Raw genomic sequence first — 17,405 nt, 5'->3', positions numbered from 1 at the left:
GCGAGTCCATGGCCTACTTCAGGCTCTGAGGGGCATGCTGTTCCCTTAGCAGTGAAAGGAAGAATTTAATTCAGAAACAGAGTCTCTACTGGCTCTTCAGGAGACAAAGTCACAGTGACACAATGTTGCTCAGGGTTGGGGAATGAGTGAATGTAGAAGATAAGGCTGGACAGGGGATCCTGCTGAGGCCCTTGAATGGAAGGCATTATTGTTTCCATCCAATAGGTGGGCGACACCGAAACAGAGGCAAAGTGAGGGAAAGCTCCAGGTGGTCTTAGTGAACCCTGAGCTCTGTGGTCTGTGAGATAATAGAAAGCAGAGCTCCAGCTGCCCTGCCCAGTTCTGTATTCTTTGCACAGCCCCACACTGCCTATGTGTAGGAGCTTAATAGTGCCAGAAGCTAAAGGAAGAGGAATTATGGCTGGCCCTGGACACTTCTGTTAATCTGTCACCCGTGTCCCGTAAAACCCTGGGGGGATTGAAAGAGAACATTTTCATTCTCTAGGCCCCTCAGCAGTCACCTCCCCTACCACAGGCAGCAGGCTCAGAATCGGGACCACAAGGCCGCCGAGCCTCCTCTCCTGTTTCCATGGTCCTTAGTCTGATTCTAAGAGAAATGAGGCCCCACCATCATCATTTCCTGATTCTATGTCTTCAAGGCCAGCAGCAGCACTGGTTCCATGCTCAGAAAAAGGAAATCCACTATGACTGAGCTCCAAATTTCCTCTCTCTTAAGCAGCTGGCTCAGGAGCATCAAAGAAGCTGCCACAGACCAGAGAAAATGTCCGATCCCCTTCTTTTATTGCCCATTCTAGGGTTCTTTCTCCTTCCTAGCAGCAACAGCAGCAAAGGGGAAGAGGAGGGAGAAGAAGAAAAGAGAAACCTTTAACTACAAATTAGAGAAAACTCGCCAGGCTCCTTCCTTCCTGCCCTGCCCTCTCTAAGTATTTCCATGATTTTATCAATTGGTGGAAAAAGGGTTAACCCTACCCCACCCCCAGGCTCTTTCATAGGAAGGTCAGAGCAAGGAAAGATCTAAATCTGAACTGCTCTCCCTTCAGTCAGGGCTTCCTCTGCTCTCCCAGCCTGGGCCTCCCAAACCTAGTGCCTGCAAGTACAGGAAAAAAAAAAAAAGGCAGCTATACCACACGTGGCCTCTCTGAAACCAGACTGAAGGCCCTATAGCTAGACATGTCTCTCACCCAACTTCCTGTCCCGCCTCCTGCCCCTTCACCTTGCCAGCATGTTTTTCCATCAGCCATTGGCTGTAGGGATGCAAGCAGAGACCAATCGGCAACCAGCTGCAGCTGCCTTTGCTATACAGGGCCTTCAGCAGTCTCTTCCAAAGTGAGAATCCCAGAAAAACAGGAAGCCATTTGAGAGGCCACCTAGGTCATACATTCCCCCCTCCCCCCCCATTGGACAGAGAAGGCTCAGATTTATAACACCTCGGCCTAGGTTCTTTCTAGGCTATAGTGAAGGAGCCAGAACAGAAGTTTTCCAGTAAGCACCATGTTTTCCTGATGACTGGGTCGGGGGAGTAAAGGGGAAGACAAGAAATAAAAGGTAGAAAAGAAAAAACCTGCTATGGTCACCCCTCTCCTATGCCAACAAAAAGGAAGGAAGAGAAATGTAGGCCCTACCCCATCACTCCCTGGCCTCTTCTGGTATTTCTACCAGTAGACATTAGCAGCAAAGGGATAGGAAAAGCTAGCCTGCGACCCACCCTTTGAGGTTCCCCAAGGACCTTTCTCCTATCCCAGGCCTAGCAAAGAAGCAGTGGCAGCTACAGAAAGATAGACAGGCTTAAGGGGAAAAGAAAGAAGAGGAGGGGAAAAGCATCTTGCCAAAGCAAAACAGAATGAGGATGTTCCCAATCCTCCAGCAGCAGCAAGGGGAAAACAATAATTATGATAGCTAGCATTTCTCCAGCATGCACTATGTGATCTCACAGGAATCCTGGGAGGGAGGTGCTATTATGATTCCTATTTTACACAGAAGGAAACTGAGGCAGCCAGAGGGGAAGTGACTGGCCAGAGTCACACAGCTAGTAAATGTCTGAGACTACACCTGAACTTTTTCTGACTCGGAGCCATCTAGGTATTACTGTAGTGGCTAGAAATCTAGGCCTCCTTCCTGAATTCAAATCTGGCCTCAGACACTTAACAGTGGTGTGACCTTGAGGCAAGTCACTTCACCCTGTTTGCCTCCGTTTCCTCATCTGTAAAAATGAGCTGGAAACAGAAATGGCCAACCACCCCAGTATCTTTGCGAAGACCTCCCCCCCCCCCCAACAGGGTCATGAAGAGTCAGACATGATTGAAACAACTGAACAACAAAACAACTTCCTAGCTCCAGAGCTGGCATTCTCTCTAACCGTTGTGTTATCTCCATTTCAAAGACGAAGTGAAGTTTATAATCCAACTTCTCTGTTCGTTCAGGCAAGGAGGAAGGTTTTCCTGAAAGAAGTAGCCTTTGATTTGGGCTTTAAAGGATGGATAGGAATTCAATAAGCAATGCAGTCCTAGGGAAACAACCTAAGAATTACGGAAAAGCACGAGCAAAGGCACCAGACCGAGGTGGCCTTGGAAAAGGGCAATCCGTTTAGGCTACGGCATAGCTCCTAGGGAAGACAGTACTAGAAGAGAAGGCTGGAAAGGTAGAACTGTTCCACACGGAAGGGCTTTGAATGCACTGAATGCTGATCAATAGGAAACCATAGAAGATTTTTTTTTAAGAAAGAAATGCCATAATAAAATGAAATTGAATTCAAAATAACCGCCAAAAAGTCTTTTTAAAATGCCCTAAGTCTATCTCAGTCCGAAGCTCTGTCTCCCTATAGTGTGAAGGGTGGGTTCAAAAAGTGAGTAGGACAGGAAGCATTCCCAGAGCTTCAGGAACACAGTCACGGGTGCCAGGCCTTGGGGCTCGGTAGCAGGAACACAAGAGGAGCCAGAAGGCCCAATTGCCAACATTTCCTTGTTAGACCTTGTTGGACATGACATGGAAAAGCAGCTAAAGAGAACCACTGGTTAAAAAGAGGATAGATGGAGAATGGGAATACTATTGCCAAATGGACAGAGGTCCAAGTTTCAAAGAGGGTTTGGGAAGCCAGCTGATGTGCCATAGCATGGAAGAGGATGTTGAGTAATAGATGCCCACGGCATAGTGCTGCCTGGAGCACTGGCCTTGGAATCGGGTCTCTCTCCAACTCATACCCCATGCCAAAGCAGGAGTGGCTCACCCTGCCCACCTCGGGCTCTCTGTCCACGGGAAACTCGGGTATGGAGGTGTGAGAGGCAGCTTTGGGAGGAATATGTATGGAGGTGGTGGAAGGGAAGGCACCGAGCGGCATTTCTCAGGAAAGCAAATATATAAAGACAAAAACGCTCGGTCAATCTCAGCCCCTTGAGGAAGATCTATATTAAGGGAGGGAGAAAAGGAGAAGCAGGTCACATTAGACGGGACAGAATATTTTCTAGGCCAGAAATTCTTCACCCTTTGTGTCTCGGGGCCCTTTGGCAGTCTTCTCAGAAAAATGCCTTTAAGTGCCTAAAATACCTTGGATTACAAAGGACATTTCAGCAAAGAATCTTGCTGTAGATGGGGAAAGATGAGTATGGACAAATTGCTAGCCCTAGCCTACCCCCACCATCTTCAGCGGTTCAGCCTCCTCCCCAATCACTTCTGGAGACCCTCCCTCTCTCCTTCACTTCTCTCAGTGCCAAGAGGCATCTGGCTGCAGCAGGCTGCCTAACCAACCTTTTCCCATCCTCCACTGAATATGAAAGGAACTGAATTCTCCACTTTCCTATGCATATGCACATCAGAAATAGGGGTACTAGTTTCTAGAGAACAGTGTTTGCTCAAAATCCAATCGCCTCCTTGCAGGCTTCTCTAGCTCCATGAGATGGCCAAGCCCAGGCTGGGAATCCTTGGTGTAGTGGAAAGAGCCTGTCTTACCTCCAGAACCCAGAGACTGAGGGGACAACTTAATCTCTTCCAACTGTTTTCTTGAGTAGGTCACAAATTAGCAACAAAAGGAGCAAGAAAAAGTTAATCTCACTTGTCTTGGGTTCTTTCTCCTAACATTTCACCCTATTCCAGCTTATTCCTATTGATACTCATTGTTTCCAAAGGGAACACTCTTAGGGGAAAGACAAGACACAACCTGTTAGTACCAGAACCCCACAAATGGGTCTCTGTGCTACATACTGGTAGTAGCAAAAAGAAAAGAGAAGGAGAAACCAGCCCAGCTCCAAAGCCATTTTCTCATATCTCTTAGCATCACCACAGGAGGAACTAAAAGGGGAGGGAAACTTGACTACCAATTTCGCCTCACTCACAACTTCAAGCTGGCCCCCTTTTTCTGCTATTGGAACCTATATTAATATTAGTCAGTGGTCACAGGGAGGAGAAGGAAAGAGAAAAGAGGCTACTCCTCCTCTCAAGCTCTTTCCAGAATCCACTCCTTAGCACCAGCACAGCAGCCAGAGGGAGCGGTAGTATAATCTAGTCATTTTGCTGGTCAGTCCTGTGTACAATGGTTATAGACCAGCAGAGCCAGAAGGCACCTTAGAGATTAATCAATCCGTTCTTTTCATTTCGGAGATTTAACAAACTATTAAGAAAGGGGGGTGTTTCGTCAAAGGTCTTGAGAATCAGCTAAGGGGAAAGCAGGAAGTAAAACCAGCTTTCTTGCCCCAATCCGGTGCACTCTCAGTATCCTCCTGACTATTCAAGGAAATAAGGAGGAGGGGAGAGAGACCCCATACACCCTCCTCAATATGTCAGTGACCCTCCTTTGCCAGGGCTCCTGGGGCAAAGAAGAGAAAGGCAGAAAAAGGACCTGCCAGAATCACTCAGACTGGGCCCAGAAATAGGAAAAGGAAGGAGGTGAAATCCCACCTTGTAGTTCAGCACCTCCAAGAAAGAAAAGTGCCAAAGAAGCCAAACGCCAGCGTCCCAGCCTATTTGCCAGCCCCTGATCCCTCACTCCTTTTTCTGTACTGTTTTCTCCCACTAATAATCAGGGATAAGGGGCAGGCGTGGGGGTGTAGGGGATGAGGAAGGGAGAAGAGTGGGAACTGTCCCCTGCCTCGCTCCCTGCAGCAGCAAAGGGGAAGGGGAAGACTAGGAGAAGCTTTAGACATTCTGCACAGGCTCATCACTTCTCCAGATCAGCAGCAGGGAGAGAGAGTGTGGTAAGCCTTACCCCTAACTCCTCAATCCCCTTTTCGTTCCTCATATTAGTCCTTCTTCCCCCTTTTCTAGTATGTTCTCTCATTACTAAATGACCTAAATGGAGGAAGGGAGAAGAGGAAGGCTCCCCCCAAACTCCTCCCTCTGTGAGGGGGTGGAAAATAGAGCAGTGGGGGGGGGGGAGGGTCCCCCTTATCATCTTCTCTAAGTCTAGCATGTTCTAACATCAATCACAAGGGAGAAGAGGCAGAAGGGTTCCTATCTCCCAATCGCCAGTCCAGCCCTCCTTCTAGGACTCCTCCCTCTACGCATAGCCTGTCTCGAACGTCCTGGGCCCCGCCTCCGCTTCTTCCCCCCTTTCTAGCATGTTCTACATGAGTCACTGGGCTCCATGGCGCCACCCCCAGGCTCCTCCCTCTGCGCCATGCTGCGGGTATAGCCCAGCCCCCTCAGCCCCCTCAGCCCCTCACCCCCTTTTTTTCTGGAGTGGTCGGTGCCTGGTGCCCTTTCCCGCCTCTGTGCACTTGACTGTCGGGTGACCCCCCCCCCAACCCCTCTTTCTTTCTAGCCCTTCCCTAGTGAATCGGGCTGCAAGGAAGTAGGAAAGGAGGAGAGATGGTGGCTAGGCTTTTTTGTCTCTCTTCTCCTTCCTAAGTTTTAACTAGCTGCGTCGGATCCTAGCACGAATCTGTGAGATTATCAGGAAGGCAAGGCAGCCAGGGCAGCAGCCCTCCGCTCCGCACAGGCTCCCCCTCAGATTCAGCAGCAGCAGCAGCAGCAAAGGGAAGGGGTAGATTGGGGGGAAACAAAGGTGAGAGAGCCATGGGTCCTGGGTACCTCCCAGCTCGTTAATCAGTACTCAATACTGCTGGGTACTCCATGACAATACCAGCAAGAAGAAGGGAATACGCCTTAGCGAGCCTTCCTCCTCTTCTGGAAGTTCTAGCACCAGTCCCTGAAAGGAAGGAAAGGAGCAAAGTCCCATCCTCCTAGGCACCATTTTCACCGCCTCCTAGACTCCTCCTCCCTCTCAAACACCATCAACAAGATGGAGGAAGGTGGAAAAAAAAGAACCCTTTGCAGCCCTACCCCCTTCCCTCCTCTCCTCTGCCAGTAGGGGTCAGTGGAAGCAAGGGGAAGGATGCTAGGGGAAAGACAAAGGTTTCTTCCAACACTAACTAGTGCAGCGCTAGGCAGGCAGGACCAAGCGCTGGCAGCCTCATGGTGGCAGCGGATGCTGCTGCTGCTGCTGCTGCTGCTGCTGCAGTAGCAGCAGCAGCAGCAGCAGGGGAGGGGAGGGAAGGGAAGGGGAGAAACAACAGCAGCCTTCTCAGGGGTGCCATTAGCAACAAAAAGGGAGATGAGGAAGAGAGGCAGGTCACTGCCACAGGTCATGGTAACTTCCTGCTCCCTTCCCTTCCCAAGGAAAGCAGGAGCAAGGGCAAGCACAAGTAGCCATCCCAACCCATTAACTGACTGATACTGGGTCCCACCTCCAGCCTCTTTCCACTTCCTTCTGAACAGAATGTAGCACGGCTGGCTGTCAAATATGGGAGAACAATCCCCACCCTTACACTGCTTCAGCCATTCCAGGGATACTGATCCTGCTAACGGCAGCAGCAACAACAGGGAAGAGAAACAGAGGGAGAGAGGAAGTGAAGAGGAAATAAAAGAATTCCACTTTGTTTCTGCCACTTACTTCCTTTCCCTTTCCTTTCTGCCCCTTCCCTGGTACAATCAGCAGCAAAAGAGTAAAATCCATCTTAGATTCTCTCTCCCAGGACACAGCATTCCTCCAATCCCCTCTGATTTAAGGCTCCCAATTTTTCCCTCTCAGTTCCCTTCTTACTCCTTGTACCCAGTCTCTGCCCTGTTATAAGTCACGGACTCTGAGCCATTTAAGGGTCAAAGTTAGGGAGACCCTTGCTTCTATTGCTACAAGTGCTTTGAAAGCCAACAGCCAGAGAAGAACATTTTTCTCTGGACACAGAGGTCCACCTCCAAATCAGATGTCTTTGTCACAGACAGAATAGTGAAGGGCCTAGAGCCTTTCACTTACTCAGAGATCTAAGAAAAATCCATCTTTATTTTCACTAATCTCAAAATGAAATTGACCATTTCCTTCAATAATGATGAATATGATTCTGAGAGTAGTACCCAAGGGAACCAAGACACAAAAAATGCCAAGAACCCCTACCCTGGAGGACGGGGCCATTCCAGTCTTGGTTGAAGAGCTGCTGTATCACAGGAGGGTTGTTAGATTCAGCAGAACTAGAAACCATGGATGGTAAAACTGGAGAGAATCGGATTTTTATTTGGATAAAAGGGGAAATCTTTCTAACAGTTAAAGCTAAGCCAAAGTAGAAGAGATTGTTTCTTTCCTACCCAGAACAACACCTTCTGAACAACACTTCCAGAAATTATGTCCCCAGCTCCTAGAAATTAATATACTCAACTTTGGAAGTCCTGTCCTAGAACTGAGTTATCTTGTTTAATGTCTTCAGAGGCGTAATGCCTTAAGAGACACTCACCATATCTAGGGAATCTCAGACCAAACTATTCTTCACATCCTTACTCAGCTGCCACCTGGCCACCTACACCCTGCTTTGACTTGCACGTCCTTTCCCCCAACCCCTCCGACCTTCTTCTCTGGACACCATAAGTAAATCAAAAATACTACCATTACTTCTGGTTAGAGCACGTCAGTGGGCTGTTCTAGGAATCAACTCACCATCTTGGGGACTTCCCAGGCCACCGCTATTCTATCTACAAGAAATTCTCCATTCAAATGTGAGCTCCATGAAGGCAAGGACTGTGGCATTTTGCATTTGTATTCCCATAGCTGAGAATCAGCCAACTTGTACATACTTTAATGCTTTGTGATTCATATTCTGAGATAAGCATCATCGGGATAGTTGATTTCAGTCAACAAGCATTTTTTCAGGTGCCTTCTAGAATCCTGGGCTAAGCACCAGGATTCCATAGCTAGAAAAGGGAACATTGCTAAGTCCCAAGGAGCTGCCATTCCACTGGGGGAGAGGGGGACCAGACAAGTAAACAGATGTATGTGCACATACCAAATAAATACAAAGTCATTATTTTGGGGGCAGTGAGGGAGCATTCCCATCAGTGGAAATACCAGAAAAGGCACCTTGTAAAAGCCCACACTTGAATTTGCCACACGGTTGTCATTATGTTATTATAGGGGATGTGATGTGTTTCTTAAAAAAAAAACCATGATGAATGTATATGTATTGGATTTCAAAGATATGAACCAAAGTTTTAAAGCTTAAACTACTATTCAAAGTATGCATCTTAAGAGAAAATAATCACAAAACCTTGTTACCTCATTAGCCAGGTTGATGGTTTCGAGAGCCTTGTCTTGACACTGTTCCCAGTCCCAGTCTAGGTAAATGTTAGCGAGCAGTCGAAGAACTCGAGACTAAAACAAAAACATACACAAAGTTAAGGGACAATGGCATCAAAATAAAACAAGCTAGCAAGCACTTAAACAATAACAGGAGTTTTTCCTAACCCAGAGAAATCAGTAGAAAAGAGGACATCATTAAAGGCCGCCAACATCCCAGCATAAATGTCATTTCTGGGGGATACTACAATCAGCATGCCCCCACAATAAAAGCAAGACATTATTTTGTGGGGAAAAGAGAACCCAGAAGAACTTTACATTTCAGGTTTCTTTATATCAAATCTCCTAGACAGTTATTATTTTTCATAATATCTCACAGACATTCAAGGACTTTCTAGGAGACAATTGGCCTCTTCACTTCATACTTCAGAAAACTAAAGCATAATGATCAAGAGTCATTTTACTCTCTCTTATAGAGTAATACCATGTCTGGCGTTGCTTTGAACCTATCCATTCTAAGACAAAAAAAGAAAAAAGACAAGTGCCTCCCCCTCCCCAGGAGTTGACGGATGTTAGCAAGCTACTTTGTAAGGTGCTAACAAAAGACACCTTACTAAAGCTAGAACCACACCAGCAGGGCAGTCCTGCTGCCTAGGATATCTGCCTAAGCAGATACAATGAGAAAGACTGGAGAAATGACTTCAGTCAGATGGGGGCGGGACTTTTCTGAAAATCCTATTCTTTTCTTTCTTTGAATACCATCCATAAAGGCTTATTCTATGGATTGACAATTCTGGCACCAGTTCTACACAGAATTAAAAGACACTAAGCCTATCAAACCTACATATGGTCAAGTCTGTGATTCCCATAGCAGAGTCTGGTAAAACTCAATGTCCAAGACATCCCCATAAAGGTGTATCTCTCCCCTTTACACAGTAAAGTTACGGTAACTTCTTTTAGTATTAAAGCATTCTATATGCTTTTTTACGCAATTATTTAACTTGTGTTTGTAGAAAAGAAATCTGTTTGCAGGGTCAAAGAGGAATAAAAAGAAACATGGGAGAACAAAGATCTTTTCTAATACATCCTCCTCACAGGAAAAAGTGTAGAGTAGTAGTAGTAGTAGTAATAATAATAAGCATTTATATAGAACTATAGGGAGTAATAATCATGATGATAATCATAAACTTATATAGAACTATAGGGAATAATGATAATGATAATAAATACATATAGAACTTTTAAGGTTTTTAAAACATTATAAATATCTTCCTTTATCCTCACTAAAACCTTGGGAAGTAATTGCTATTATTATTCTGATTTTACAGATGAAGAACCTGAGGGAGACAGGCTAGAGAAGGAAAGGAAGATGAAAAAAACCCAAGCATTTATAGGATGCCTACTATGTACCAGTCATCATGCCAAGTGTTTTACAAATATCTCATTTGGTCTTCACAACAATCCGGGGAGGTAGGGGTGCTTTATATTTGACAGCTGAGAAAACTGAAACAGACACAAGTAAAGTGACTTGCTGCTGACACATCTAGGAAGTGTCTAAGGCTGCATTTGTATTCTGGTCTTCCCAACTCCAGACCAGCCCTCTCTGTTCACCATACCACTATGCTGAATGCTGGGGATGTAAACACAAACTATGTATTCTGCAGTTCCAAGATGTACCTGGCAGGCTGAAGAACACACATTGTTTTTGGGGGGTACGGGAAACTTCTTTTACTTTGAGCTTGCAAGTTGCATCCTCCCCAACGTTTTACCTATATTTATGATTCTCCTTCCCCACAGAAATTGTTCCAAATCATCTTTTCTCTTTTTATGTCCCCTCCCCACATCTATCTCAGCTGAGGGCTTTGCCCCTTACTTTCCTGAGGAAAATTAAAATCACTCTACACAGGGTCCCTCCTTCCTCCCATTCTTTTCATCTTCCACTCTATCCTCCTTTTCCCCTAGTTGTTGACCAAGACGTGGCCCTTCTCCTTACCTAAGACGAGCAAGATTCCAAGTGAGAGACCCCGAATGAAACTTTTTTGTTCTTTGACATGGTCAATGGGGAAATTTATTTTGCTTCACTGACTAGGATCAGGTTTGTTCAATAACAGGCCTGAAACTTGTCATTTTGACCTTCATGACATCTCTTGAATATGCCCCTTCTCAGATACTACCAACCCCTAGGGTGCAGGTTCTCATCTTGAAACTCATGGCTGGACGATTACCATAGCCTGCTGGGGTGATCTTTGTGCCTTAAGTCTCTCCTCACTGCAATCTTCCATTCAGCCAGGAAAATGATTTTCATAAAGCACAGATCTGGATCATGTCACATCCCACTCAATCAATGCCAGTGACTTTATGTCACCTTCAGGAGCAAATACAAAACGCTCTGCTTGGCATTCAGAGTCCTTTGGAACCAGCCCCCTCCTCCCTGCCTTTTATTCTTCCATTCGGTGACACTGGCCATTCCACAAATAAGGCTACGAGATGCTATAATCTCTCCACTCTGGCTCCGACTTCTCCAGACCTGGAATGCTCTCCTTTCTCTGCTTTGACTTCTCTTGATGTTCTTTAAGTCCTAGCTAAAACCCTACTTTCTACAAGAAGCTTTTCCCATCCCTCTTACTCTCAGTGTCTTCATTCTATGCCCATGAATCCCATCTACATAGTTTGCTTTATACAGGTGCGTATGTATATGTGTGTGTGTGTATGTATTTGTTTGCATGTTGTCTCCTCCATTAGATTATAAACCCTTTGAGGACAGAAACATCTTTTGCCTCTTTTTGTATTCTTTGAGCTTAGTAGCACAGTACCTAGATATAGTAGGCACTTAATAGAATACAAGCAAAAACAAGAACAATCCCTGTCTTCAAGAAACATACAGTCTAAAGGGGAAGACAATACATAAAAAGAAGCTGAAAAGGAGGAGTGAAGGTAAAGGAATCACACAAGGACAAAGTGGAGAACTCCAGGGAGTCAAGAACTGAGCCAAGATTTTCAGGTGAATGGCCATTCCATTTGAGGAACTGAAGGATAAAAAAATGAAACCTTAAGAGTTGTTTCAATCTGCATTTCTCTTTTTATCAGGGATTTGGAACATTCTTCCATACTGTTGACATCATACATTTCAAAGCTTCATTTGAAAACTCTTCCTATCCTTTTACTCTTGGTACCCATTTTGTATCAATTCCCTATAGATCTTGGCTATCGTACTGTTAAAGGTATTTGCTTCAAACATCACTACACACACACACACACACACACACACACACACACACACCTGTATCGCCCCTTAGTTTACTGTTTTCTCTAACTACATCGATTGTGCAAAAGTCTTTCAATCTTATGTAATTGACATTGTCCATTTTATCTCCTATAATTACCTCTATCCCTTGTTAAGAATTCTTTCTCTAATTGTGAAAGATTTCTCTGATCCTTTTCACATATTCATTTGGAACTTATTGTGGTATATGATGTAAGATCTATTAAGATCTAACCCTAATTTGAACAGGATCCTAATTCCCAGTTGTCCCATACAATTTTGTGGAATAAAGAGTCAATCCATTAATTGGTCTGTCCTCGAGCTTTTTTTTTTTTTTTTTTTTTTTGGAGGCAATCAAGATTAAGCAACTCGCCCAGGGTCACATAGCTAGTGTTTGAAGTTAGATTTGAACTCAGTTCCTCCAGAGCTGGGGGTTGGTGCTCTATTAGGCCCCCCAGCTGCCCCATCCTCAGGTTTATTTAACACCAGAGGACTATGTTCCATTGCTTCTGAGATCTATTTACTTAATCTGTTCAAATAATCAATCTTTTTTTTTTTTTTTAAATCTCATATGACAGAGTTTGTTTGTTTTATTGCTTCATGGTATTATTTGAGGTCTGGCAGTTCAAGGCCCCCTTAATTCTGACTTTTCTAATTATTCCACTTGAAATTCTAGACCTTTTGGTCTTCAAACCTGAAAATTGCTGTGGCGCTATCTAGTTCTATAAAGAATTCTTTTGGCTGTGTGGTCTATCAGCCTTTTTCTAAGGGCAGGAAGCTACTGAGTAAATCAGTCCCAGAATCCCACCCCCATTTCAAGCAAGTGACAAAAATGTTGTGTCAAAATGTGAAGGCCTATTAACTTAATGAGAAGAAATTACATCTCTACTGAATCAGAAACATATGTGTGCATATTGATATTGCATATTTATTAACATATACATAGTGTTTCAATATCATTATTCCTTTTGTAAACCTTTTATATTTTATGTACAAAAAAAGCTGATTCTGAAGAGGTGTCTATATGCTTCACTAGAAAGCCTTCGAGGGGACACACACACACACACACACACACACACCAAGAACCCCTTCTTTAGGCTACCATAAAGAAAATGTCCTAGACCAAAAAGAGTGACAGGAAATGTGTTTGGATTGGCTGAGTAAACTCTCATCCTATTAATACTTTATAAAACACCAAGGCAGTTTAGGCCTGAGAGATTCAAGTGTCTGGCAGAATGGAGAAGGAAAAAAAAAAATCATTTGAAGCCCTCAGGAGAAATCTATTGTGGGAAGAAGAGTGAACCAGAGCCCCAATCTCATCTTCCTTTTCAACAACTAATCCCAGCCCAGCCACAGGAAGACTTTTTAAAAATAATTTTAATAGTATTTTATTTTTCCAAATACATGTCAAAATAATTTTCAACATTCACCTTTGTAAAATCTTGTATTTCAAATTTTTCTTCCTCTCCTCTCCCTTTCTCCCTCCTCAAGAGGAATAATTCAATACAGGTTAAACATGCATCACTTTATTTTATTTATATTTTATATGGTTTATATCTGTATTTATCCAAGTCTTGATTTAATATGACTTGGTAGATTGATTCCCAATGTAGCTTATTCATATTGTAGGTACTCTGAAAGGAAATTTCCTTTTTATTATTTCCTCCTGGATTTTTATATTATCATATACAAATGCCTTCAAAATTTTGTTACTGTATTTTATATTCTGCTACTTTCCTAAATCTACTGTCTTGATTAGAAGCCCTCAGAAAATCAGAAAAGAAATATTTTTTTCCTGTTTGCATGAGGTAATTCATTCAATTTCATTATTTTTTTCTTCTTTGTGTTGCTAAAATTTCCTGTCAAATAAGGCAAGTAAGTTGGGGCCGAGACACCCTTGCTTTACTTTGGTTTTTATTGGGGAAAGTTTCTAGTATTTCAAACATGGTAAATAATGTTATTAGTTTTAGATATATCATTGGTAATATTTTGATGGCCCTTCTATGTCCATGATTTCTAGGGTTTTTACTCTAAATAAGAAGCTGTTATTTTGTTAGGGACATTTTACGTTGTTTTGTCATGTCTGTTGATATAATTATATAGTTTAAGGGCATTTTAGTTCAATGGTTAATTATATTAATTGCTTTCCTAATGTTCAGCTATCTTAAATCCTTAACATTAAATCCAACTCAGTCACAGCGAATTTCACATATGCTGTCGGCCTTTTGGTCAGAATTTTATTTAAAATTTTTGAATCGATATTTTTAGTGATGTTGAGCTGTAGTTTTCTTCTTTTGTCTATTCATGGTTTAGCTAATATGACTATATTTTTCTATGTATTATTTTCTATATATGTCTATATAGAACATAATATTTCTATATATTAATAGAAAGTATCTTCTTGAGAATAATTTGTGCAGCATAGATAGTAATTGTTTTTTAAACATTTAATAGAATTCATCTGTAAATCCTTCTGGACCAGGGTGCCCCCCCCCAGTAGTTCCTTTATGGCTAATTCAATTTCATTTTCTGAGATCAGGTAAAGATCTTTAAATTAATGATACTTATTAACTGGAGTATTTTCTATTTTTATTACATAATTTTCCATTTCTTTTAAATACTCACTTTTGCTAACATATGATTGTAGAAAGGAGTGTTTCTAACAGTTCTGATAATAACTGATTTATAAGTTTGCAAAGCATTTAATATCCATTGCTTCATTTGCTCCTGTAAGGTAGGCACTATTATTACCCTCATTTAGTAGATGAAGAAGCTGAGACTGAGAGAGATTATGATTTATGCTAATATTTAAAGCCATATTTGAATCCAGGTTTTTACAACTCCAAGACCAATACTCTCCACTCTGCATACCACCTAATTCTTTAAAAAAAAAAAACCCTGCATAGAATAGAGTGTAGCCTGCAAAAAAGCAGTCTCCCTACTACTAACTATAAATGAACTAATTTTAACAAGGTCCCACACCATGCTGACAAAAAAGAGATCCAGAAAAATCAGAGTCAAAAACAAGTTCAGAAATCACAAAGGAAGAGTATCTGGATCAGACAGTGTCAATTTAGTCAAGAAGAACATACATAATATTTGCACCTTTGTTGTTGTTTGCTTGCTCCCTCCCCATTTCTTTCTCATTTTTTCCCTTTTTGATCTGATTTTTCTTGTGCAGCATAATAAATATGGAAATATGTATAGAAGAACTGCATATAATCGTTAGATTGCTTGCTATGGGAGGGGTTGGGGGGAAGAGAGGGAGAAAAACTTGGAAGACGGGATTTTGCAAGGGTGAATGCTGAAAACTATGCATATATTCTGAAAATTAAAAGCTATTATTAAAAATATGTTTAAAAAAGGAAAATGAGAATTGAGCAAGGGAAGCCAGTGAAGTTATAAAAGATCAAGAAATAAACAAAATATAAAGAATGAAAAAACAGAAGAGAATGGGAAACATAGGAAAAATGGGGCATATCAGTTTTGAATGATGACAAAGAATGAGTAGAGTCAGGACAAGGATACAAGAGAGGTGAAAAGTAAGAATCGGAGAAATTAATTTCAGAGTTTAAGAGTATGAAGTACAACTGGTTAAAAATGATTGTCAAACAGCAACAAGATTATGATGATCATCTGTGATGGACTCGGCTCTTCTCAACAATGAGGTGATTCAAGGCATTTCCAATAGTCTTGTAATGGAAAGAGCCATCTGCATCCAAAAAGGGGGCTATGGGGACTGACTGTGGACCACAACAAAGTATTTCACCTTTTTTTGTTATTTTTCTTTGTTTTTTTTTTTCCCTCTCTCATTTTTTCCCTTTTTGATCTGATTTTTCTTGTGCAGCGTGATAGTTGTTGGAAATACATACAAGAATTGCATGTTTAACCTATATTGGATTACTTGCCGGTTAGGGAAGGAGGTGAGGGGAAGAGGGGGAGAGAAAAAAAATTGGAACACAAGGTCTTGCAAGGATCAATGTTGAAAACTATATTTGCATGTATTTTGAAAATAAAAAGCTATTACTAAATTTTAAAAAATGATCAAGTTGAAAGAATTTCCCCTCTTGAAGGAAAGAGAAGGCAAAAGTCTAGTGAAAGTGGATGAACATCTGAAGGAAGTCACCAACTCTGTGGACAGGGATGGGAGAGGAGAGAACAAATCAAATCAGGCACTGAACAACTTCCTTGAGATGGAAAAAAAAAAGGCACTAGAAACCAGTGGCTGCCACAGTGATATGTGGAGAACAAAAGAAATGTGGGTTCTGAAACTCTAAAGAGGAGATTAATTATTTCATTAACTTTATAGGCAATAAGAACAGTGGGGTCTGTATTCTCTACCTTTCACTCACCTGGGCTAAGGATGCATTCTATCATAAAATATAATTTATCCAAGTTTTGTTATTAGTTATTAATGTTTCTTTGTTACCCACAGTGCCCCTTGCCCCTTGTAGATAATGTAGAGGGGACTACTGTAATTTTTTTATCTATGACATATAATTGCAGATTTCATCCAATTGTGAAATCCCCGGCATAATTTTTACCTGCATCTCTTGTCCGGAAGTGCTGTTCTTATCCAGTTTTCCAATCTCATAGCTTTGGCTGTATGGAAAAAAGAAACATTCTATTATTACAAATTCTATGTTTTTTGCATGGCCTCAAAGACATAGGCTAACACTACTGTATAGTCAATTTTTACTATTTCACATAATAACAGAGATTAGTCCTCAATTAGCATATAAACATCAACAGTATGAAAGCAACCCCTTCCTAATTGACGTAAATCACGATTCCCTTTAAAGATGTTAACTCAATTAAAATTATTCTAGATTTTTTTCTTTTAGTATCTTCTAATCAATCACTATTATTATTTTTAAAATTCACATGTTTACAGGAGACTATTTAATGTACACGTTTTGACAGACTAAAATAGAAATGCACAACAATAAAAAGAAACAGATGCTTTAATCAGAGAATATCAAAACTTCATTAACAACACTTATTAATTAAGCCTCACAAAACTCCCATGAGGCATTATGAATTATTTTGCAATTGAATCAACAAAAGACTCCCTAATGAAATGACTTTCCCAAGATTATACAGAAATTCTGTGCGACAAAAGAAGGGGGAACACGTAGGCCCCCGCCCCCAAGGGCCCTGCTTTAACTACAAAGTCATAGCTTAGACTGCTACCTAAGCCCCATCTCAGGGAATTTTGACAGCCCCAGGGATTTTAGTGAGGGATTCAGAATCTAAAACCCTCCAAAGATGAACAGCAAAAGTTGGTTACTTGTGGACGTGGAACATGTCATAACTTTAAACTGTGGGGTATTCTCAACTACCACCAGAAGAACCCACATGACCAAAGTCCTAGAAAGAGGCCAGAGTGTACAGAGTGTACAGTTGGCTGTACGCTCCATACAAAGAGACCCTTCTGCCACAGCCCAAGGAGCCAAAGAGGAAAATCAGAAATAGGAATTTGTATAAGTGGGTCAACCACCCCAGACCAAGACTGAGAAACTTACACAAAGTCAGTCTCAGTTGGGGGTGGGGAGATAGAGATCAGCCCATCTA

The 17,405-nt window shown here is 42.2% G+C and overlaps 1 protein-coding gene across 1 annotated transcript in view; it reads right to left on the bottom strand.

Annotated features, from left to right (window-relative positions):
• TEX11 (testis expressed 11) overlaps positions 1–16,429 on the bottom strand; it is a 75,205-nt gene extending 58,776 nt beyond the window's left edge. Inside the window, exons 1-2 of the mRNA XM_031944978.1 lie at positions 16,376–16,429; positions 8,549–8,644 (exon numbers count right to left, since the gene is read on the bottom strand). Coding sequence (XP_031800838.1) covers positions 8,549–8,644; positions 16,376–16,381 — 102 coding nt within the window. The 5' untranslated portion in view covers positions 16,382–16,429. The remainder of the gene's footprint in view (positions 1–8,548; positions 8,645–16,375) is intronic.
• Between the last annotated feature and the right edge of the window lie 976 nt (positions 16,430–17,405).

Source organism: Sarcophilus harrisii, chromosome X (assembly GCF_902635505.1).
Source record: "Sarcophilus harrisii chromosome X, mSarHar1.11, whole genome shotgun sequence".
In the NCBI taxonomy this organism is placed as follows: Eukaryota; Metazoa; Chordata; class Mammalia; order Dasyuromorphia; family Dasyuridae; genus Sarcophilus; species Sarcophilus harrisii.
Note: the sequence above shows the minus strand (reverse complement) of the source record. Positions and strands in the feature narration are given on the sequence as shown.